Source organism: Ovis aries, chromosome 2 (genome assembly GCF_016772045.2).
Source record: "Ovis aries strain OAR_USU_Benz2616 breed Rambouillet chromosome 2, ARS-UI_Ramb_v3.0, whole genome shotgun sequence".
NCBI classification, from domain to species: domain Eukaryota; kingdom Metazoa; phylum Chordata; class Mammalia; order Artiodactyla; family Bovidae; genus Ovis; species Ovis aries.
In genome coordinates this window covers 33,549,860-33,575,068 of record NC_056055.1, presented here as the reverse complement: position 1 = coordinate 33,575,068, position 25,209 = coordinate 33,549,860, and the positions used below count along the sequence as shown (strand labels likewise).

The following is a 25,209-nucleotide window of genomic DNA, read 5'->3' as shown; positions in this document are numbered from 1 at the left end:
GGCCCGCCCTCACGGCCGCTATTGGGCGGTCCGTGTGAGTGACGGGCGGGGGGCGGGGCGCGATGCTAGGGCCTCGGTCTGGTGACGCGGGGGGCAGGGGTCAAAAGAAAGGTCGTCACTTTGCCGGGTGTCTTGGCTCGCAGTCTCTAGCAGCACTGGGGCACGTGGAATGAGCTCCGCCTTGTGGACTCGGGGAGCGCGGCACCTCGCCCTGCCCTCTGGACAAGGTGCGGCGCCGCGGATTAAGAGCTCAGAGAAGTCCACAGGCCGGGGAGCTGCAGCTTTCAAGGACAGAATGGATCCGAGACCCCGGCAGCTCCACACATTCTCATCTTCCTTTTCGGTTCAGCGGGGCAATTTTTAGGAGTGTAGGATTACTGCAGATCAATAAACAACAACCCTTCCGCCTTCCCCAAGCTGCTCGGGAGGTTGAAAGATGATACTAATGCAAAGTTCCAGTCTTACTGTAAGATGTGACTGGGCAGCTCGGGGGATACTCTTTTATAGCGAGTATCAGTCGATAACTTTATTGAATACCTGTTGCTTGTCAGATTTTGTGGCTCCCTTTTAATCCACAAATATTTCCCGAGCCCCAGGGACTATGCTGCTGCTGCTAAGTCGCTTCAGTCGTGTCCGACTCTATGCGACGCCATAAATAGCCCACCAGGCTCCCCCGTCCATGGGATTTTCCAGGCGAGAGTACTGGAGTGGGTTGCCATTGCCTTCTCCATCCCAGGCACTATACCCGGGCATTATTAACAGGAAGCCGGGTAACCGGAAGGAGAGAGATCGTGGTAGGAAGTGCAGCAGCGGTTACAGATGGGAGGATACCACCAGGAAAGGGGGCATTTCTCGTGGAAGTGCTAGAGGTAAAGGGGGAAAGGAGGGTATGTGGAGTAGTGCTGGGGAGGATGGATTCTTGAGCAGTGTTTTGTTTTTTTAACTTAAAAATACCGGGCCAGGGCTGGAGTGACGAGTTTGGGCTAGGAGAGGGCTCCCGCTCGTCCCTGCTGTGCACGCCACCGCGAGTGGAGTGTGAAGTGTTTATTAGAGCCCAGTTATATTTCATCCCTTAGATCCTACAGAATTGGTTAGTTAAGAATTCATTGATTGTCTCTCTGCTATTGAGATGCAATCGCACTGACAGTAAGAGGATGGTTATTTTTCCAAGCCCCGCTATACACAGAAGAAACTGGGATTAGGCGATGGTAGCGTGGAATTTTGGCTCATCTTTGACTAGGTGGGTGATCTAGGTCAAGGTACGTTCCTTCTCATCCCCTTTCTCCTACAGATACGGTGAAAATTAAACGAAAAGCTCTTGGAAGAGTACAGGGCATACAGCAGCACTCCATCTACTCTGCTAATGGGTAACGCATACTGGAAGATGCCATAAATTGTGAAAATACTTTATATATAGTACAATACTATTATACATTTGTCTAAACCCACAGAATGTGCTATGCCAAGAATGAATCTTAAACAAAGGACTCTGGGTGATAATGATGTGCCTGTGTGGGTTCGTGGATTGTTAACAAACGTCCCACTCTGGTACAGCATGTGGACAGTGGTGGAAGTTGGGGCACTGCACCACACTGAAGGGAACTCTGCTTTCTGCTCAGTTTCACCGTGAACCTAAACCTGCTCTAAAAAGTAAAGTTGGTTAATAAAAAAGTTAAAAAAAAAAAAAAAAAAAGCCTTGCCATGCTCTCCTACAGGGGATCTTCCTAATCCAGAAATCAAAGTCCCATCTCTTATGTCTTCTCCTGTATTTGCAAGTGGTTCTTTAACACCAGTGCCAACTGGAAAGCTTTTTTAGGTCGGTGCAAAAGTTTGCGGTTTTGTATTATTGAAATCTGCCATTTGATATTGGGATACATTCTTAAATAAATGTGGTTATGTTACATACCATTTTAACGTGCATTTCTCAGTTTATGTTTTTTGCTAATGACTTACTTCTTGCTGATTTTAGACTATGGAAATGTTAGGCAAAAAGCAAATTTGAGCGACTTTCTTATTTGAGTTCAAAATGGGTCGTAAAGCAGCAGAGACAACTCGCAGTATCAGTACCACCTTTGGCTCAGGAACTGCTAATGAACATGTAGGGCAGTGGTGGGTCAAGAAGTTTTGCAAAGGAGACCAGAGCCTTGAAGATGAGGAATGCAGTGGCCAGCAATCAGAAGCTGACAACGACCAATTGAGAGCATTATCGAAGCTGATCCTCTTACAATTACATGAGAAGTTGCCCAAGAACTCAACATCAATCGTTCTATGGTCATTCTGCATTGAAACAAATTGGAAAGGTGAAAAGGCTCAGTAAGTGGGTGCCACAGGAGCTGACTGCAAATTTTAAAAAATTGTCTTTTTGAAGTGTCGTCTTCTCTTATTCTATGCAACTGTACCGAACCATTTCTGGATCAGACTGTGACGTGCGATGAAAAGTGGATTTTATACAACCAGCGGTGACTAGCTCAGTGGTTGGACCTAGAAGCTCCAAAGCAAGCTTGCACCAAAAAAAGGGTCATGATCTGTTTGGTGGTCGGGTCTGCTGTCAGTCTAATCCACTACAGCTTTCTGAATCCTGGTGAAACCATTACATCTGAGAAATATACTCAGCAAATTGATGAGAGGCACTGAAAACTGCAACATCTGCAGCCACTTGAAGCCAGCATTGGTCAACAGAAAGCACTCAGTTCTTCCCCATGACAATTCATGTCTCACAACCAATAACTTCAAAAGTTGAACAAACTGGGCTATGACGTTTTGCCTCACTGACCATATTCACCTGACCTCTCAGCAACCAACTACGTCTTCAAGTATCATGGTAACTTTTTGCAGGGAAAACACTTACACAACCCTCAGGATGCAGGAAATGCTTTGCAAGAGTTCACTGAATCCCAAAGGATGGATTTTTATGCTACAGGAGTAAACAAACTTATTTGTTGGCAAAACTGTGTTGATTGTAATGGTTCCTATTCTGATTAAGATGTTTGAGCCTAGTTATAATAATTTAAAATTCAAGGTCCAAAATCACAATTACTTTTTCACCAACCTAATATTTAATACACTACTCAGTTTTTATATACTATCACCAACTCAATGGACATGAATTTGTGCAATCTCTGGGAGGTAGTGAAGGACAGGGGACCCTGGTGTGCTACAGTTCATGGGGTCACAAAGTGAGACAGAACTTAGCAACTGGACTGAACAGCTCAGTTTTTAACTTGTTGGCTGTTTTGCATGTACATACTCAATCACATAATCTATTTGTCAGTGGATGAGGTATACCTCATGTTATTTGAAACTGGTGCAGATCCCTGAAAGAAACTGACATGTTAGAAGAGTGTCTTCATGACTATGTAAAAACTGTGTGCTTATCTCAGAGCAGCAGCTGTCCTGTGGGGTCAAAATAAGGCATGTATTTGGAAGTGGCTGCAAGGTATAACCACGTCTAGATTTCCACTAGTAGGTTAAAAACTTACAATGGGGAAATGTTCAACACTGCACTTCAAGATTTAATTTCAGGGTTCTATACATTAAAGTGTCCTCTGGGTAAGACTGCACTGGATCTTCACTACTGTGGAAGGGCAGGTATGATTTCCATTTTGCAGGCAAGGAAAATGAACTGCTTAGAGGTCAGGGGGATTTTCTACACTCTTCAGCTACAAAAATGGCAGAGCCAGAACCTAATTAAGCCGAGAATTCCAGTCAGTGCAAAGTTGCTAAATTCTTGACTGCTGCTATCCAAATAAGCTGGCTTTAGAAGGAAAAATAAGTACTGAGCACATCTTTGCAGTTTTAGAGAGGTTTGTTAAATTGTTAGCTTTTTCAACAATATTCTGCCTGTAATATGAACCCTATTGACTTACCTACACAGGATTTTTTCCACTAGGGTAATATATTTATTTTAAATAAATTGAAGTATCTCAGAACACCTTAATAGTACCTCTGACTGTGCATACTGCTGCTATTGTGAACACTCAGCAAGAGATTAAAAAGTGCAGACTGGGGGTATTAAAATGGATTTCAATATTTTTGTTTGAGAGAAAGAGGAAGGGAGAACCCTGGTAGTGGGGCATTTTTGGAGCTGGCAAGAGACAGGCCAGCTGCATTTGCAAGATAGCCACGCCCTGGAAACTGGACTCGACATGGAACAGATGTACCTGTCCCCTAGCTGGGGTGCTGAGAAGGGGCTGGGACAAGCACCCAAGTAAAGGGAGTGAAGAACCAAGGGCAACACATTATCCAGGTCTGCTGGCAAGCACTCATCACTGTCCCAATGATTCAGTGTGAGGACTTGAAAAAGCTATCAAATTCGTTGGACAGAATCTACTCTAGGAATCAGAATAAAATGTAGGGAACTTTTAAATATTCTTAAAAGGATATATGAAAATATGGCATCCTGAAAAGGAAGATAAGAAAAAACTAAAAGACAGGAACAGGAAGGTGATGGGTGGTAGGTTAGGTAAGTTCAAGAAAATTAAAAGTACAGTAACAAAAAACTGATGTGAGAAATGGCAGAATGACACTAAAAATTAAGCCAGTCACATGGAGATCAAGCTTGACAAGTTTTCCCAACAGAAAGGAAAGAGATGATTAGGAGAGGCATTTGAGGAAAAAAAAAAATTTCTGAGAAATAAAATTATGAAAAAGATATATTCTAAGAGAAACAAAACTTAGGTGGGGAGAGACACTGGATTCACTTTTGTTTCAGACAAAAGTTAATGTCAAACCTTTGTTTGATACAAAAGGTGTAAGGAGAAATAAACACAGAAGCATCCAAACAGAAAAATAAAACCTATAAGGGAACAAAAATAAGATTGGCTGTAGTCTTCTGTGACTATGCCAGAAGACAATAGAATGGTATCAAATCTTTTCAAAGAAAGTGACGAGAATTTTATGTCCAGTTGACTTTGCAGAGCCACGCAGCCAAAAAATAAAATGTGTGCACGCGTGCAGGCTAAGTGGCTTCAATTGTGTCAGACTCTGTGACCCTATGGATTGTAGCCCACCAGGCTCCTCTGTCCATGGGATTCTCCAGGCAAGGTTACTGGAGTGGGTTGCCATGCCCTCCTCCAGGGGATCTTCCTGACCCAGGGATCGAACCTGTGTCTCCTGCACTGCCGGCCGATTCCTTACCCACTGAGTCCTCTGGGAAGCGCCCCCCCCCCACCCGCCTCCACCCCAAATAAATAAAGTTAATTTTGATATGATTCTTCTTTAGCTGGAAAATGTCTTCAAGGAATTTGTTTAAAAGAAAAGCATACAGGTATGCTCCTTTCAAGCCCTCTTCTATCTGGGAACGCTTGCCCAGCAAGCACCCTCAGCAGCCCTCCCTATACATTCATGCCCTTAAGTCTGTGTGACTCATCTGCACACTCCCGGGACTTGGCAGGCACTGGCTGGCAGTGAACACCAGACAGCACAAGCACATGGAGATAGAGCGTGGAATAAAGGGGAGCAGAGCTGTACCGCCCTTAATCCTTCACCTAGTTTCCTCATGAAATTTAGGACTCTCATTGGAAAGTAAGGTGGATAAAATTACAGGTTGAAATCTTGATTTTATTTCAAAATGATAATCCGAGGCATGGTTCTGACCATTTCTGAAGGGCTCATGAATTAGAGAAACAGTTCCATGAAGGCTCCAGTCAGATCAAAATGATACCAATCAAACTTGTGATTGGCAGAGATAGCCTCTTTAATCATCAGGGATTTTAAAAGTCATCCACCCTGATTTTGGAGTATCATAAAAAGTAAAAATTACTTTTATTTTGTCATTTTTCCTTTGCAAATGTTTTTAGCAGCAAACAGGACTCTTGTTTTCCTTACTTCATTTTTATGACCATAGTAGTTATATGTCAACTTAAAGTTAGAGAGGGAAAAAAACCAAAAGCCCTTCAGTGGCACTGCTCATCTGTAGGAGGCTCACATAATAGGTACTCATGTTCACGTTATCAATTCTACAAATATCAATAAAATAAGGTTTGTAAATCGTAAATACAGCAGTAGCAGTTCACACGTTTGACACGCTTTCACACAAGGATTCAGTTGACAACAATAAATATAATTTCCCCTCTTTAAAACAAACAAAAAGGATTTATAAAGAAAAAAAGGATTAATTTACTTGGAGTTTATCAGCCCACTATTTTTAGTGTGCTTCGAAATAATTAAAAAGCTTGAAACTGTATTCAATGAATACTGGCCCATAGTTACATTTTTTTTTTAAAACCTGTCTTAAATACATACATCATGGCTTTCTATTAAAATCCTTAAATCTATAGGGATCTGTAGTAGGTAAGACTATATTAAACATTTTTTTCCTCATTAACAATTTCATTAAGTTAAAAAAATCTGACATTTCCCTTAAATGTTAAGTTGAAGCCTGATCTATGCTGCTGTGTCCTGTGAAATGAACCTAATTTTCAAAGTGAATAGGAACGCCTGAGTGGCCATTTAGAATGCGGCATTTTCCTTCCCTCATGATTCCTGCTGGGTCCTCTTCGCTGAGGCTTTTCCCTGAGTCATATATTTACTGGAAAGGCTACCTAGAGGAGGGGAAAAAACAAAACCCAACATAAATGAAACAGGCCTCACTTTGTCATAAATGCTATACAATTACTTCTTATGGTTAATTATTTACAGAAACCTCATACTTGTCACTTGTTTTGAATCAAGTCATCTGGCTAGATATAAAAAGGTATAACAAAAGCCTCGTCATAATCTTTCTAAATGCAGATGAGCTGCTAGAGTGACGTCATGTTATGACATGCATGCTCACTACATACTGGTACAGAGGCCAGGAGAACTTTTTAAAGCTCTGCTTGGCATCTGCAACCAAACAGAATAAACTCCAAAGAATTCTTTGGTCAGAAATAAATATCTCGAGTCATTCCTCTGCAGACATGAAGCTGTAAATGGTGACATGGTAGCCATAACTTATTGATTTAAAAGAAAAAATGAAATTTATTGTATTTACAGCTGTAGGACAGAAATGAGGACTGCTAATTACATGCACACCACAGAACAGTTAATAAATTTTGTTCTGGAGTCAAAACAAATAGTTCAATGAAACAAGAAAATTGACAATTTCTTAAATGATTACTTACAAGAAAGTAGTATCTAACAAAGGATATACACATTTTAAACCAATGGTGCAAAGTATGGATTGTTCAATAACTGGTATTGTGTCAAACAAGTAATTTTGGAAGGAAAGGGATAGATAAGTTCCCTTCCTCACATCATACTTTTCCTCCTCACCTAATTTCAAATGAATTAAGAATTAAATATGAGAGAGTCAAAGTATAAGAGGTAGTGAATATTCTGGAGTGGGGAAAGAGTTTCCTAAGTATACCACATTATGCTTTACTTATTAAAAGGGCTTTCTATTCTTAGCACTAAAGAAACTACAAACCCACAGAAAAAAGACAAACACTTATAGACAGCTGGTGAAAGAAAAAGCAACATATGAAAGAGAAAAGAAAGCATGTAAATAGATAAAAATTAGTATCAGTGGGAATGCAAAGAAATGCAAAGTGAAACAAGGGGTTAATTCTTAACCACTAACTGCTGAAAGAGCAGAAGGACAGGCAGGTGTGCACAAACTTTGCTAAAGGAATATTCATATAAACCACAGAAACCTTGTAAAGTATGCAAAAACTCACATGTCCAAAACTTGTGATATGCCTAATTATATTATAAACACAGTAACATATTAGGTATGCAGAGGGTACTTAATAACATGAAAAATGAAGGTTATAAATCCTCATGAATAGTATTTTCATTAAAACAAAAAATTAACAAAAAAACACATTTGAAAAACACCACTAATCAGATATGTATTGCCTCATTTTGCTTATCTGTAAAATGAAGACAATAATACCCATCCCCTTGGAGTTATTGTGAAGATTAAATAAATTAATATAGGTAAAATAACTGCACAGTACCTGGCACATAGAAAGTGCTCAGTTAATGCTAACTATTATCATTACATTGATGTAAAAAGATGGGAAGATTTTATCTTCAAACTCAAATAGTTAATGCTCTAAAATGGAACAAGTATAAATGGCTTTTACTTCCAATTTGCCTAAACTATACTTTCTAAAATGTCCAAAGTCAACTTATTAAGTATGCAAACAAACTTATGTCCCCTCAAAAGCAAACTTTCCAAAGCAAGATATCCCGAGAGTCAACTCACAGTGAAAAATCAGTGATATGACAGGAAGAATCAAAGCACTCTGAGTATAAATACCATATTTATACCGCATAGAGTCTACTGATCAAAAATATCTGTCTTTGACATTCTAAACTGCATGAGTACTGAGGAAAGGCTTTTCACTTAAGGGACAAAAATTTATGTCAGTATCTCATACTCTACATACAACCAGATAGAATAAAGATCTAAATAAGAAAAATAAAGTTTTAAAGCTATTAGAAAAAAAATATAGATGGATATCTTTACAACTTCAGGTGAGGGAACAATTTCTGAAAGACAACCCTAAAATCATGAATCACATGTTCATGAAAATCGATCATCTAATTATCTCAAAATTAAAAACTGAAGTGGTGTAAGACAAGATATACTGGAGGAAAATATTTAGAATGTATGTAATAATAAATACATGGTCTTCACAGCCAGTAAGCATATAAAAAGGTGCTTAGGATCACCAGGGTAAAAAAAAATATCCATTAGAACACCACAGTGTTTTTTTCACTCATTGTATGAATAAACACTGCTGATGTAAGTGGCAACTGTTTCAGCCAATGAGGGGGTATCTGACAGTACCTAACTAAGTTGAAAAGGCACATACGCACATATGAAAATGCTCTGCGACACAACAAATTGATTTCTAGGAACTCAAATCCTACAGAATCTCTCAAATATGCTCAAGAAGACTCACACAAGAGTGCTCACTACAACACTGCTTCTAACAGCGAAATATCAGACATAGTCTAAATGCACATGTACTAGGTGATTTTACATAAAGTATTCTGTATTTATACGATGCAATACTGAGACTAAATCCATACACAACATATATAAATTTCAAAATCATTTTGTTGGATATAAAAATCAAGTTGTAAAAGATTCATATGATATAGTGTGAGTCATTTACATTTAAAAATTCACCAAGGATATGTATATTAAAGGATATATATGTTAAAGGGTACATATGTAAGAGTTTAAAAAAGAATGGGTACCTGAATTCTTATTAATAATAAATGATTGAAAAGAAAATATGAAAAAATAAAGCCAATTCTCTAGTAGATGAGTTGTTGTTATATTATTTAGATCTTAAAAAATTTTTTTGCCCAAATGTTAAAAAACTGTTCTAAGAATAATACTTATAGTTTTATTACTTATCACATAAACATGAAATCCCCTGTATACATATATATATGTACATATGTATACATATATATATGTACATATGTATATATATATGGGTGTGTGTGTATATATGTATTTAAAAATCTCAACATACCTGAAGAAGCTTCATGTAAAAAAATTCACACATACAAAGATAAAACTATGGGCCTTCCCTGGTTCAGTGGTTGGGACTCTGCTTCCACTGCAGGGTTTGATCCCCTGGTTGGGAACTAAGAACTTGGATGCCACATGGTTCAGTTAAGAAAAAAAGATAAAACTACTATAAATAAAATATGAATTTTTATGTAATCTGGAGGAAGAACATGAAATTCTTAAAAATGTGTAAGCATGACTTGAAACTACCATAAAGTTGGCTGGATTAAACTACTAAAACAAATGTATGCATGGCAAAATAAATCATAAATGAGGTAGAAAAAATAATAAACTGGTGACGAAGGATACTATAACATATTTGACAAAGCATGAATAAATTTCTAAGTAGAAAGAACTGAAGACAAAAATGAACACTCAAAAATACCAAGATGTAACATGAAGAAACACAAATGAAAATGTGGGAAATTGTTAGCATTCAATGGTAATAACAGAACTTCAAGCAGACTGGCAAAAAAAGACTATCTTCAATGAAGCAAGGATATGGAAAAATTGTGACTGACTCTCTGAAACTGTCCACAATCGCAATGTGGCATTAGTGGTATCACTGTCAAAATATGGTTGCTTTAAAATCTATTATTCTTCTAAGTGGAAATTTATCCTGAGGAAATAACTACACAAATATGCAAACTGACATTGCAGTGTTTTATATAGACAGTGGTCTTCAACCTTGGGTACATGGTATTAAGCTATTCCTGAATAGCTTAAGAGGACAAGTGGGTAGAGTTTTAAGAGAGCTGACCACAGTGCTTCAATTTTTATCTGAGTTCTTTCTGAGAATGTCTTTGTGGACCAGGCTTTGGGGTGGTTCTCAGGAATCATACCACTTTCTCTTTACTCTTTCACAAGACACAGAGAGAGAGACACGTGTGTTCTAACCATTCACCTCTTAATGTGGCACATTACCCGAGGGTGAAAAAAAAAAAAGCCTTGGGAAGCAGAGAAGCACACAAAATGCTGGGATCTGTAGCAAAATGGGAATACATCTAATAAAAGCCCAAATTTTTAGCTTTCATAAAATTACACTGATAGCTGATGACCATCAGAATAACTTCTGATTTATGCGATTTTTTGGTGATTTGATTAAAAAGGAATGGAAATAACTGAGTGGCACTGTTGTGTCTCTTTCCCTCCCAGACTCCAAAACCTATTTCTATCCCTTTTAATTTGCCATTATAAAGACTAATGAGGCTTCACAATGTTTATGAAGTATAAACAAAAAGATTAGGAATAGAAATGATTCACTGTTTCATTCATGCAGTAAGTAGTACTACTCCAAAGATAAATGAATGCATGGGATAAAAATCTCACCTAATTAAATGACAGTCATTTTCAGTAAGTAAACACAGGAAGCAATTTTTAATCAAAATTTGTAACATTGGTTTTGGTCAATTATATTCTTCTAACAACTAAAAAAACAATTTAGAAGACATTTTTACACTTTGAGATTTAACAAAAAGCTGAAAAATTCAATTTATATGAACACTTTTGTGGCCAGTCAATAAAATGCTTGAAATATATATGATAAAAATATATCATCTTAAGATAAAATTCCATGGAAGTGAAACAAAAGAATTCAAGGAGAAAAAAAAAGATGTAAAATTTCTGCAATAATATTTATATTTCATTTGATACATTTAAAAAGACTGATTTAAAAGTTTTGCTTTAAAAATGCCAATATTTAAAAAAAAAACCTCCAGAAATTATATGTTTTGCAACTATGATGAAAAACTGAAATGTCAACTTAAATACATACAAGGAGATATATGGGTGGTTCAACATTTTGGGAGCGAGTATGCAAGCAAAAAAGTTTTGAAGACACTGATATAACAAACATTTGAAGAGAACTAGTTCCATTAATAAAGAATAGTTAAATACATAATGTATGTTCATATACTGGAATATCAAGAAGGGTATGGAAAACAATGATCCATATATTCACTGATAATAAGATCTTCCCCATATGGTTTTCAAAAAGTGCTTCTATTATTTTAAATTTGCTATCATAAAGACTACTGTGCTTTTGTTTTAATAAGTAAACTTTAACATTCTGGTCAAGGAAAAAAGTATACATTATCATAAAGGAGAAAAGATATTAACCAATCTCTTATAGCATCTCCAATATTTAAGATTTCAAACCCTTGGATTAAAATGGAATAAACAAAGACACAGAGGTAGTTTCTTTTGAAAAATAATTTTCTTTCCAATAAACAGTAGCAGATTAAGCAATAGAAAAATGTTAGTTTCTTGAGATTCTCATATCGAACGGTTTATGACTATGGTTCTTCAATCTCCACATACTCTTCTTTTGTTAAAAATTTCCATTATATATTTGTCCTAGAAGTTAGAGCATAGTTGGAGACTTTGTTATCTACAGCAGTAAGAGTAATAATAATTTATCGAGTGATGTGTGCCAGATATGGTGTTAAGGGCTTTACATATATGAAACTAATCCTTACAGTTGCCCTGTGAGCTATTAGCCCCAATTTATGGACAAGGAAACTGAGGCAGAGAGGTCCACTAACTTGACAGAGGTAATGGAGCTAGTAAATGATTGGACTGGATGTCAAACTAGAGTAAGTCTGACTTTAAAGCTCTTGTTCTTGATCACTCTCCCACTCTTCTTTACTCTGTCAAAATGGGTCCACCTCTAATCAATAAAACTTACTGAACATCTAAGGCACTGTTAGCTGTGTGTATGTGACGGAGGGAGGAAACTTGTGGGATTTTCTATCTACTGCTGTCTCATTTGAGAGTCAGGAACTATATGTAGCTTAGTGGAATGGAGGAAGTATCAGGAGAGGAAAGAGAACTTGGTTGATTATCTGATGTGGGTGGCTGCTTTTAGCACAGCAGCACGAGACAGATGGTGCTTTTGCCAATTTTATAAACGGGACACCTGGAGCTCAGAGGAGCTCACCTCTTTCTTCTAAGGTCAATTCAGCTATTGCGGAAGAACAGGGGCTGTACACACTAGCAGCTTCTCCTTAGGAAACCACCCATGCATCACAAATAAATAAAGTCTGTGAAAAGAAAGAGCTTTCTGGAAACTTAATCCTACTTAATGTTGAGACATTTCACATAACAACATACATAACTTGTATAAATTTTTCATGGATAAATCTGACAGTATTAACAATTGTCATTAACTTGAAGAGTTTATTAGAAAAGATAAGTTTTAACCACCTATAATTTTTTTTTTTTCTGGTAGAAAGCAAACCTTATTTATTGCAATAACTTTTTTTTTCTGTAGTAAGCTTAAATTTTATGGTTACTCAAAAGATTTATAAATATGTAAATCTTTCACTCAGAAGATAATTTATTGAAATCCTAACCTACTGTCAATTGGTATTGCCATTTCTAGGTATACGTCTAACATCTGTACCTTTCCCCCACTTAAGAAGTTATATTAACATTTTACTTTCAAGATGCGTAAAATCTTTAGCAGAAGCAATGCTGACAGATGTCCTGCAGAACACCAAACGCCACTGGCGCCCACCAACCTCTGCTCTCACATCATGCAGCTACTGTTCTAAGTGCTTTTACATAGATTTTGCAACAGTCCTACAAGATAAGTATTATTATTATCCCCTTTAACAGATGAGTAAACTGAAGCAATGGAGGATAAGATCACAAAGCTAGAAATCACACCATGCAATCTGACGGCAAAGCTGATATTCATAAACATCTTATCTTTGACAAAACAAATCTCAACTAAGTAAGGACCAGTATTTTCTTAAGTAAAGTGTTCTGGAAATGCCTATTCAAGGCTGAAGCTTGTAAAAGCAAGTCTTTTGGCTTTACATCTGGTAACTATGTGACCTTCAAACTCTCAGAGGATCTATGGGAAACAACCCCACAAACTGCAGTGGACTTTGTCTCCAAAACACTTTCACTTGCTGGAGCAGCTTCCAGAGCAGCTTGTCAATCTCCTCATCCATGTTTCATGGCTACTCCCACTGTCAATCAAATCCTCTCAGAACAGACCTCATTCTCATTTCACTCTATTTCATTTTGAGGGTTTTCCCAGTAGAACTTTTCTTATTTTTAAGTCCATGCATTCCAATGACAACAATTACAAAACCTTCCCAGGAAAGAGCTGCTCTTGCCTGTTCTTACAGAATCTCCTATGTCTTCACCTTTCATGAATACCATGTTCCCCTCTTGGGTAAGGGTGACAATTCTTTGAAGATTTCTGTTTCTCTTTGGGATATTCTACCTCAGTCTGATTGTAGAGAAACTTCATGCCATTTCGAATGTTTTCCCCAATATTAAAAAAACAAAACTGTAAAATATTCACATATTATAAAAATAAATGCCTATTTCTAAGTAGATCATTTTATATACTTGAGATAATCCATCTTGGTACTAACAGAAACAGAAGTACCTAAATAATTTAATAATTCAATTTATTTTCCTTGTTAAGATTCAAAGTAGAGACAACCAAATGCCCTTCGCCTGGAGCTTCCTTAGCTTTCCCAGGGTGAGACCACTGTGCCCTGGCTTATTGCAGCCTGGGCTGGTGACAGCAGGGAAGAGCTCTATCTGCCGTGGGGCTGGGGAGGCTGCCGAGGCTCTGGAGGCACTCTTTCTCAGAAACTGACACCTGATGGAACGGCTTAGCCTCTTCATTCTTTATAACTAACACAGGCAGCTCTCCAATCTACAAGCAAACATTGTTTGCACCTTAGCAATAACATACAACACGTAAAAGCTGACCACAAAATAGGCAGCTTGTTTTACATTATAAAACTGTCAGGTTTTATCAATGAAGCTTTAAAATTTCAAAAACTTTTCTCATCACCTATACAATCAGCTTAAAGAGTACACATGCTCTATTTTTTTAAAAACAATTTCCCTTCTTTAATCCTACTTTATTGAAAATTAGAGAGGAAGAGAAAGAGATACTAAACAAAACTAGTTAAGTATCTAAAGGCCAGCTGTTTGCATCATGATTTAGTTTCATCCCCTTAAAAAAAAAAAGCTGAAAAAGTGATTCATTATATGTTACTTTGATTTTTCTTTTACTCCTCAAATTTCTCCCTTCTATTTCAGGATTAAAACTACTCTTGAAACACCAAGAAAGGCCTTCATAGCATCCTATTTTCCCCTCCCTTTTAGCATCTTTCCTTGGGCCTGGGGGGACTGGGTAGGGATGGGGGCCCTGGCACTATGCAGCCATAGCTGAGGTCAGGTACCCTACAATTCTTCCAGCACTTCTCAGCACAACTCCCTACAATCAGGTTTTTCTACCCCTATTTCAAAGAAACGGCTCTTTTCAAAGTCACAGTGAGGGACTTCTGTTTTGCCAAATAAAATGCAGCATTCTCAGTCCTTGTTGAACAGGCCTATCAGAAGCAATTTGCACAAAGCCAACTGCCCCCTCTTTGAGGCACTTTCTCCATTAAAACTCCATTAAAAGATCAAACTCGCTGCTTCTCCATCCCCACTGTTAAACATTCTTTTCTGGGGGTGTGTTTCTGTCTCCTTGGTTTATTTTGCCTAAGCCTCTACATGCTTTTCTATCTGCCTGTATTTCCTACGTGATTGCAGTCAGATCCAGGGCTTAACTACTATCAATTACATACTGATCATCCTCAAATTTATATTTGCAGATGGGACTTCTGCTCTAAATGCCAGGCTCTTTCCTATTATCTACTTGGCTATTCAACACCTCTACCACAATATCTAGCAGGTCTCTTAAAACTTACACATTTAAAGCTGAACTCTATGTCTCCCCATAATCTGTTCTTCCTGATGGTTCCTCAGCACAGGAAATTCAAACTTCACTCTTCTAGCTGCTCAGAACGAAAAATCACAGTGTCACCTCTGAGTCTCAAAATCTCATGATTTTCTGTCATGTCTTATAATCCAACTCATCAATGATCATGTCGGCGCTACCTTTAAAGTCTCCAGGAACACGAGCAGACCTCACTTCCATCCCTTCCACCCCTGTCCAAGCTGTCCTCATTTCTACCCTGAACTACAGAAGAAGGAGCCTCCTTATTGGTTTTTCACCCTTGCCTCCTCAGCAGTCATAGTGAACATTTTAAGACAATTTTACCACTCCTTTGCCTCCAACAGCTGCCATCTCATATAGAGGAAAAAAACCATCTCTACCACTGCTGAAGGAGCTGTGTGACCCACAGTCGTGTACCCTGACCTCACCTCCAGTTACCCTCCTCTCCCTCATCCGGCTTAGCGTCACCACTTGGGACAAAACTGTTTTCAGCTCTGTTGTAAGAGTCTAAATCCAAGTTCTTCCTTTTACTTTCTTTGCTGAAATGTTACTTTATCAGAGGCTGCCTCCTTCCCAACATTCTCTTTTCCTTTTCCTTCTTTATATTTCTTAACATCTGTGGCTACATGAAATATGTCTGTCTCTTTTCTGACAAGAAGGCAGAGTAAATGAGAGAAGGGGCTTTTATCTTCAGTATTTAGGCCCACACTCCACACTTGGAAGGGGCGGATGGGTGGGAGGTGTGGCTTACTATTTGCTGAAGGAACCAGTAAATGACATAGTTGAGACAGAGTGTTCAGGCCCACAATTACTTTCTTTGGTGGCAAATAATCTCCATGAGGAGAATATACTGCTGACAAGACAGTGGCAATTTCAAAGCAGAAACAAAAAGTGTAGAAGAGAAACAAATAATTGGAGACTATGGTTCCTATTCAAGAATGGTGTAAGAATCACCTAGAAAATTAAAAAAAACCAAACAAACAGGCTTAAGCCTAACCCTTGAAGAATCTGATTTAGGAAATGAAAAGTGGGGGCAGGGCAAGTGTTTTTTAAAAGCTCCCCAAGTTATTCTAATGTCCAATTGCTGTTAAAACCACTTATTCAAAGGAAGTACCTCAAAAGGCATGTGGTACACTACACAGTAAATAAAACAACACACATTTATTTTTTTAAAAACCCACATACCTGACTGGGGACTCAAAAATATAGATGTTTTTTGTTTCTTTTGGTCTTCATGTAAAAGCACTGCCTAAAAAACGAAATAGACTGGTTTACAAAGTCGAAAGGAACAGCATCCGCAACAGTCTGAAAACTGTAACCAAATCCAAGGAGAGCTGAAATTAGGCATGTGGGTGGCAGAACTTTGCAAGTTAATCGACAAGCAAGACACATCTGCAGGACCCCGAAAGACACGCCCGGCAGCCGGTGCACAGCAAGCTCACCGCACACGGCACCTTGGGCAGAGCAGAGGAGCCACCTGAACTGCCCAGCCCCTCCCGAGCAAATGGCCCAGAGCTGCCTGTGCTCAGAGTGTTTGCGGGAGAGGCAGAGATGGGAGGGTTTCCTGCTCAGGTCTGAGCTAGGTTTACCTGAACAAATGTGCCAGCTGGTCTCAAAGGGTTAGATGAAGAAGGGGATCCAAATACACAATCTGATTTAGACAGACCTGAGAAAGAAATGAGCACTTTTTGTTCCTACTTTAAATTGAAAGCAGTGGCCCTGTTTCAAACTTTCACAGAAAGATTTTCTGTTGAGATGACAGAAGCTCTACTCAAAATATTATGTGGACAAAATTCTAATGTATTAGAAGAAATGAGATGGAAGAACATAATCTTTAGACAAAAGCTGATTATTTTTAATTGCTATTGGAGGAAATTCACCATACTTTAGCCCCACTCCTCTTTTAATTCTTTTTACTGTGTATGTGTTAGTCGCTCAGTTGTGTCTGATCCTCTGTCCCTATGGACTGTAGCCTGCCAGGCTGTTCTGGAATTCTCCTGGCAAGAATACTGGAGGGGGTAGCCATTCCCTTCTCCAGGGGATCTTCTTGACCCAGGAATTGAACCTAGGTCTCCTGCATTGCAGGCAGATTCTTTACTGTCTGAGATACCAGGGAAGCCCCTCCTCTTTTTGTTTTACATTATGACTACTTGATTTAATATGAAAACATAGCAGTCTGAAGGAACCAAGATTCTAGTGTTTTCTGTATGTTTGATAATACCTCATCCCTGTCCCAGGACATCCCCTGTCCCTCTTGATTGGCTGCTACCCTCTAGATGGCCAGGATCATTGCTCTGTTTTAAAAATTTTGGTAGGATCTTAGTTCCCTGACCGGGGATTGAACCCAGGCCCACAGCAGTAAAAGTGCCAAGCTCAAACCACTTGACCACCAGGGAATTCCCTACGTTTACTATTTTGAGAGCTTTACTTATTTTATTTACTCCACTTACTACTGGCAACTTACAACTTGCTACTAGCTAGAAAGAAGAGATCCATCCAAGCTGGGGGAGTGCAGGGGCATCCCTGCACCACTTTGTTGTAACAAAGAGGAAGGCAATGCCCATGTACTTCCTGCTCTGAGTAAAAGCAGATAGTGAGCTGTTCTGAAGGGTAGCCTACAAAAGGAATTTTGATGAGACTGTATTACATCTTATCTACATATACTGTTTACAGTTTCCTCATCTGTAACTGAGGATATCAAAATAACACCACAGTTAATGGGGCTCTGGTGAAAATTAGATGAATTTACACATGTAAAGTGGGTCAGTGCCTGACCCACTGAAAGTGCTCAATGAAAGTTAGCTATTGCTTTTAATTTCTTTTAAACATTTTACCCATATAATTGTAACATCATTTTATTCTGCTATATGTCCCTTGTGAGGGCAATAAAAGTTTGAATTCCTTAGAAGTAGGACAAGCTGAAGCTGTAAAAACATTCCATTAACATTTACATTCTATTTTAAAATTGATAATAAAACAATTTAAGAACTTATTTTTCATATAAAGCTCATTTAAAAAAATAAGGATGGCTGATCTAAAACTTTCCTATCTTAAAAAAAGAGATACTATATTGCTGACATGGTATCATAAAGTGGGAGAGAGGTATCAGTGTTCCAGGAACGACAAGGACTAGAGTGAGTATTTTAAGGAAACTTTCAGTGCTGACGTTTTTTATGCTGTCCATAAACACTTAACAGTTGAGGGCACGAACAGGGTCACTACTTTAATAAGAAACATTATTTCTCAGGGTTTCATTTTTATGCTAAATAAATTTCATCCACTTTCACAGGTTTGCTCTGAGAAAAAAAGTGAGAGTGTATAAACCGCCTTGTAAACTGTAAGTTACCCTCCCCTCTTCAAGGTACCCTTACTTTTAATAGTCTGTTAAAAATATGCCCCAAATGGATGCTTCACCCATTTCACAGAAAAAGCAAATTAAGATCCAACAACTCACAGGGGCAAGATCTATGGATGATGTTCAACTATAGACAGAAAATACATTTTTCCTTACTCTAAGAGTAACCATGCTCACTGAAGAAAATGATGAAATGCAAAGGTAATTCTCTGCAGGTAGAGGCACTGTTAACTGTATCACCCTTCTTCTACTCCCCTTTTTAGGCCTGTGAGCACATGTGTTTAAACAACAATGTAAGTGGCTCCTGCACACAAAGTATGGTGTCCTGAGATCACTTCAGCTACGCCTACCCATGGCTCTTCCATCTCAGAAGTGTACATACTGAGCTGGGAAAGCTCAAGTAAGTGGTAGCTTGTTTTCTGGTCAATTAGGTCAGCAGTCCCTAACCTTTCTGGTACCAGGGATCAGTTTCATGGAAGACAATTTTTCCATGGACTGGGTGCTGGGGGGCGGTGGACGGGGGGCAGGAGGGTGGTAGTCCGGGAGGTAATGAAAGCCATGGGGAGTGATGGAGAGCAGCACATGAAGCTTCACTTGCTCACCCACTGCTCACTTTCCACTGTGCAGCCTGGTTCCTAACAGGTCACAGATCAGTACTGGTCCATGGCCTGGGGGGTGTTGGGGATCCCTGTCTTAAGTTACATTTTTTAAGTACTGGGGATTACTAGGTCTTCAATTCATTGATAATCTTATCTGAAAAGTCAACCAAACTTATCAGAGTCAACCAGATTGACAAGCCTCTTAAAAAACCAGGAATAAGTGTTTAAAAACACACAGAGAATTAGAAGTAAAGATGGGGGAGGTGGGTTTACCTTCTGAAAAACAAAATCTTATCCAGTAAATAGATCTGTACATATAACTAAAATAGTTAAGAACCCTAAAAAAGAGATTTCCCTTGAGATGTGAGTGCAAACATCAAGGCATGATGGGCATCCATACCTGAAGAGCCTTTAAACTGAGGGCACTCCTTTTTAATGTGCCCTTCTCTTCCACAAATAAAACAACGTTTTTCTCTTAAGTCTTTGTCCTCCTGTCTCTTCCACTTTTCCACTGGCGGCCTGAGGATTTTCTCTCTCCCTGGCTCAGCAGCTGCCCTCACTGGCTTGGCTTTCTGAGGTGTGCACTGCATGGGTTTATCTTCTTTTGTGGATACCTCTCTCTCTGTGTACTTGTTTTGAATTTCTTTATCTTCTTTGCTTCTTTTGTCTTTGTTCTCAGGGTATCTTTGGTTCAGGGTATCTTCCTGATCTCGCCGTCGCCTCACTCTGTAGAAGATATAATACTAGTAGGAAAATCTGAACAGAAACCTAACAAAGTATTAAGACCCCTCTAGGTTTAGGAGACAACTAGATACAGAAGGCATCAGAGGGAAAAATAAGAATTTTAGCCCATCTTCTCTACTAACATATTTTTGACTGGGGGATTTCTGCAGAAACTATCACCTGTGGCATTAATATGTCTCTGGTCAATAATGTATTAAGAAGTACCCTCAGAGCTTAAGGGTGTAGTTGTTCATTTTCACAATTACTCTAACGCTATGAAACCAGTTTTTGCAATTAGCAGAACTCCTTAATTTAATACCTACTCTGGTACTGATGTAATGAAACTCAAATTATCTTTGGCACGATTTCTTAAAACTTTCTGGCCCACTAGGGGTCACTAAGAGTCGGACACGACTGAGCGACTTCACTTTCACTTTTCACTTTCATGCACTGGAGAAGGAAATGGCAACCCACTCCAGTGTTCTTGCCTGGAGAATCCCAGGGACAGGGAGACTGGTGGGCTGCTGTCTATGGGGTTGCACCGAGTTGGACACGACTGAAGTGACTTAGCAGCAGCAGCAGCAGCATTCTTTACTAGCACTGGAAACTTGAGACATAAAACTTTAGGTTCACAACAGAACAATGGTTACAAGGAGTTTTGCGCTCTTAAACTGTCAAAATTATTTTTTCCTTGCCCTACAGAATCAGTGGCTATTATCTGAATAAAAAATAAAGTAATAAATAAGAGCCTCAAATTCCAGATGGTGATTTAAGTATCACGTTTTTAAATGAGAATGTTATCGTCCACTTAAAAATACCACCACCACAAAACAAGAATATGTCCCAAGCAAGCAACCAAAAACATCTCCCTCTGCCCTCCTGAAAACATTATTAGAAGAAAGCATGATGACCAAATCGAGTAGGTCACCACAACAATTAGTAAGAATTAAAATGCATACAAGTGAAGGGTCCTATAGTGCAGTACAGTATTACTGAGTCTAAATTCCCACACAGTACACTCGTTATTGTATATCAGAAATATAACTGAGATCCAAAAAAAAAAAAAACCCCATTTTACTTTTCAATGACTGAAATGATTCTGGACTTCTCACTGCTGTAAAATGGAAGAATTTCAGTTTCCTCTTCTGCTCTTCCATCCTTGCTGGAGAGTGTAATAACCAAATGATCAAGGGGTGATTAGGGATGTGCCCAAAATTAGGAAAAGGGATGAGGCCTGGAAGACTGTCTCCTGTATGCTCAAGTTAATCCTAGCCATCTGACTTAGAGTCAGGTTTTAAATCACTTCATTTTCCTTGTAAAAAATCTCAAAGTTATCTGAGAACTTCTGGGTTTAATATAAGTTTTATTTCCTGGTACAAGACAACCTCATTTGAAAACTGGTACAGTAAGAAAATAAAAACAAAACCACCCTTTTGAATGTTCACTTACTTTCTCCTCATAGGACAGTCCTTCATGAAGTGTCCAATTTTCCCACAAATTCGGCAACATCTATCATTTGGGGCCAGCTCTCCTTCAGTTAGTACATCTGGATCAAAAAAGTACTCCTAGCAGAATATAAATACATAAAAACCTGAATGACTAATATCAGATCCAAACACAAAAACTAACCAGTATCAATCAGGGATCTTATATCTCAACATTGACAAATCATTATTTTTAATAATTATTATCATACTGTTTAGATCAAAAAATCTAAAATCACTAAGAGGTGTAATTCAGGATAGGTTTACCTGAATTCATTTTGGTTCATTCCTTTTCACCGTGCAGAACACTTTAACCCTACCTTTTTCCCCAGCACAACTCTAAACAAGAGCATTACATATGCCTGTGAGTCAGCTTCCTAGGACTTGGGGAAAACTGAGGCCAGGTAAAAAAAACTTCATTTTCTCATAAAAAGAAAAGGCTAAAACCTAAAAAGAAAGAAGCTATGTGTTGTTGCTTTGCTGTGGCTTCTGAAGGAAAGTATCAGAGGAAAGGAAAGACAATGGCCTGGATTCTAGCCTCCTTACCACTGTCATGAAGCTGGGTACCAGCAGAGGTGGCATCACCTGGGGGTTTGCACGACATGCAGTCTTGGGGCCTACCCGAGACCTCCTGAATTAGAATCTGCATTTTAACAAAATCCCCAGGTGATGTATTAGAACAAGTTTCAGAAGCAGGGTGTAGAAGACTGCCACAGCAATATCTAGCAAAAACTAGATGCAGAGATGTAATCAAATGCTGAACATGCTTACACATCTGATAACTTGAGGTTCATTTAAAAAGTCTTAATTAGGAAAATTAATGCATGAGAAAACCCCCTTTATTTTTAACACAAAACACTCTAGTTCCTAGCCCCTTCCCCTTTTTTCTCACTGAAATGAATTTTTATAATTTATAGTAATTTTGTTTTACTTTTATTGAGTGTGGTTCCATAAAAACCTGAGTATCAGGTTATATGAGGACAGATTTTTAGCACAGGGAGCACTGTGTCTCTTCTAGCTTCATTAAGGTATTTATTACTCTTTGCAAGCAGACTAGAAAATTTAGATTTTCCTAAATCTAAGAAAATCCACCCAAACTTAACTTCTGGCTATCTCTCCCTGTGCTGCTGACAAATGGCTTCAAAACAGCTGTTTATGAAAAGGCTGTAATTGTGGCTAGACTCACCAAATCTTCAAGTGTTTAGGTTATTACTGAAGTAATGTATACAAATTAGGTGCTTTAAAAGGCTTTTGGAACTGGTTTTTTGGTATTTCCAACAGACACTTACCATTTTTGAGGGGTAGTCCTTTGGAAATCCTTTGACTGGAATCCCAAATACTCTTCTCCCATTAATAAATGCTTTCATTATAAAATTTGTCACTTAGAAAAAAAGAGTAAAGTCTCAATTAAATGGATTAACAGGAAAAGAGAAAGCATTATTATTTATAAACAAAGCAAAACTTACTTTTCCTTGATAATCCGGCTCCAAGATTATGATTCAAATCAAATGGATCTAAGTAAAGAAAATTAACGAAAACAAAAAAAAGATAAATAGGAAATACCACTATTTATACATTAAGTGAAGTCTATGTAACAAAAAGTGTTACATACTTAAAAGTATTAAAATGAGTGCCTTTTTAATGAGCTTCAAGTCTATAATACAGCTAAATGCTATATATTTCTAAATATATGGAAAGTTTTTCCCTAAAAGTATCCATCAAAAATGAGGATATTGCTTTATATCTGAATTCTTAAAAGAGTCCTTCATATTATGAGAAAGTGCTTCATTTTGGACAACAAAATACTATTTGGAAAAGACATATTAGTCTGATATCACCAAATCATACTAGTTTTAGAGGCATACAGAGGACACAAATACATTTAAAACATTTTACCACTGAATGTTTCTGCTAATTAACAGCCTTACAAAAAGTCATTTTGGAAAATACACTTATTGGGACCTCCCTGTTGGTCCAGTGGTTAAGAATCTGCCTTCCAATGCAGGGGACTAAGATTAGACCCCTGGTTGGGGAAGTAAGATTCCACATGTTGCAGGGCAACTAAGCCTGTGTATCACAACTACTGAGCCCACACACTACAGCTACTGAAGCCCTAGAGGCCATGTTCTACAACAAGAGAAGCCACCACAATGAGAAGCCCTTGCACTCTCTGCAGCTGCAAAGTGCCCTGCAGTCTCCGGAACTAGACAAAGCCTGTGCATGGCAACAAGACCCATGCAGCCAAAAATAAATAAATAAATCTTAAAAACAAAACCAACCAACCAAAAACAAAACAAAACCAAAGACAAGCAAAGGGAAAACAAAACAAAACAAAACCTTTTTTGAGGATCATCTCATTACTTAAGAAAACGGAGGATGTATACAGTACATATAAGAGGAGTAAAGAAGTAAAAAGAGGCATCCTTCTGGTTGTCTTGTTATGCTTCTAATGTACAGTAACTGGGGTATACCATTCGGGATTTAGACCCACTATGAGTTTACTGGAGAGAAGCACCCTTCACTCAATTTAATCCTATACTAATCATTGGTATAAGGTTACCTTTCTAGTAGGCTTGGTCATGCTTTCCTCTGGTGACTTTTACGTGTGTGCTATGTGGAAGTATTTTTGGTGTTTGCTTGGTGCAGCAGAGATGCTACAGTATTAGTTACTGTACAAACACTACAAACTACCACCACTGAAATTTCTCGATTCTAGAAAAACTAGTCAGAAGTCTTCCTTCTAAGACAGCCTATTACTAATGGCTCATTTATAAAATAAAGTTAAAAGCAAAAGGTAATGAGGCATCAAAAAATTAAAAAAAAAAATTAATTGGCAGACCATAAGAATCCACTGTGATAATGGAAATGTTTAAGACAAAGTTCTGTTTTTAGCTACGGGATACTAAAAAGTTATAACCATATCCATAATCCATGGTCATCTGAATTTAATTTTGTAAGCAGTCATCGTATTTTAATAATGTCAATAAGCAGAAGTAATGACAATAGAGCATCTAAAGTAACACATTTAGGTGATTACAGTTAAAAAAATTATAGAAGACTAAAATCAACAAAATATTTTTTAAGCATTTTCAATTCCATTTTTAAGCATTTAAACTCCATTTTGTCTTTAAAATTAAAATCCCACAAATTGATCACTTACAGGTGGAATCTAAAAAATAAAACAAAGAAATGAATGTAACAAAACAGAAACAGACTCACAGATATAGAGAACAAACTAGTGGTTGCCAGTAGGGAAAGTGAAGTGTGGAGGGGCGAGATGAGCTATGAGATTATGAGACACAAACTACTATGTATAAAATAAATAAGCAACAAGAATATACTGTACAGCACAAGGGATACAGCCAATATTTTATAATAACTTTAAAGGTAGTATACTCTATAAAAACACTGAAACACTATTTTGTACACAAAACTAGTATAACATTGTAAATCAATTATACAAATCAATACTGAACAACCACTGAAAATAATTTGGTGTATAGACAGAATAGAGAATTAGAGTAAAACCATTCAGTGTAAAAAGCAAGTCTCAGAATAATGACCACAAACATCTAAAAGAAAAAAGTGTATGTATATATGTATTTATCTGGGTACATACAAATATATATAAAGTTAATGCAAAAAAATCTACAAAGATAAAAACAAAAATCCCCCAAATTGGAAATAAACAATCAAATACAAACACATATGGCCCATGAATCCTAGCATTCAGCATGGGCAAACTAAATGACAAATTTTTGAAGCTGGCTTAT

The 25,209-nt window shown here is 37.9% G+C and overlaps 1 protein-coding gene and 1 long non-coding RNA gene across 31 annotated transcripts in view; one reads left to right on the top strand and one right to left on the bottom strand.

The window, feature by feature from the left end:
* Window positions 1-796: 796 nt before the first annotated feature.
* Window positions 797-5,229, top strand: LOC121818605 (uncharacterized). Its single transcript, XR_006058598.2, has 2 exons — window positions 797-869; window positions 1,292-5,229. It is a non-coding gene; the product is annotated as an uncharacterized LOC121818605 (long non-coding RNA).
* A 309-nt stretch (window positions 5,230-5,538) lies between these two features.
* TUT7 (terminal uridylyl transferase 7) overlaps window positions 5,539-25,209 on the bottom strand; it is a 58,115-nt gene continuing 38,444 nt past the window's right edge. For 4 of the 30 annotated variants that reach the window (XM_060409088.1, XM_027964248.2, XM_060409090.1 and 1 more), the window contains exons 23-29: window positions 22,903-22,950; window positions 22,726-22,817; window positions 21,402-21,517; window positions 19,630-19,955; window positions 16,865-16,941; window positions 16,461-16,524; window positions 5,539-6,542 (exon numbers count right to left, since the gene is read on the bottom strand). In XM_060409088.1, the coding sequence (XP_060265071.1) occupies window positions 6,475-6,542; window positions 16,461-16,524; window positions 16,865-16,941; window positions 19,630-19,955; window positions 21,402-21,517; window positions 22,726-22,817; window positions 22,903-22,950 (791 nt within the window). In that variant the 3' untranslated portion in view covers window positions 5,539-6,474. Of the gene's footprint in view, window positions 6,543-10,864; window positions 16,525-16,864; window positions 16,942-19,629; window positions 19,956-21,401; window positions 21,518-22,725; window positions 22,818-22,902; window positions 22,951-25,209 lie in introns of those variants that run through there. The other 26 variants (XM_060409094.1, XM_027964250.3, XM_060409096.1 and 23 more) reach the window with 12 other exon arrangements.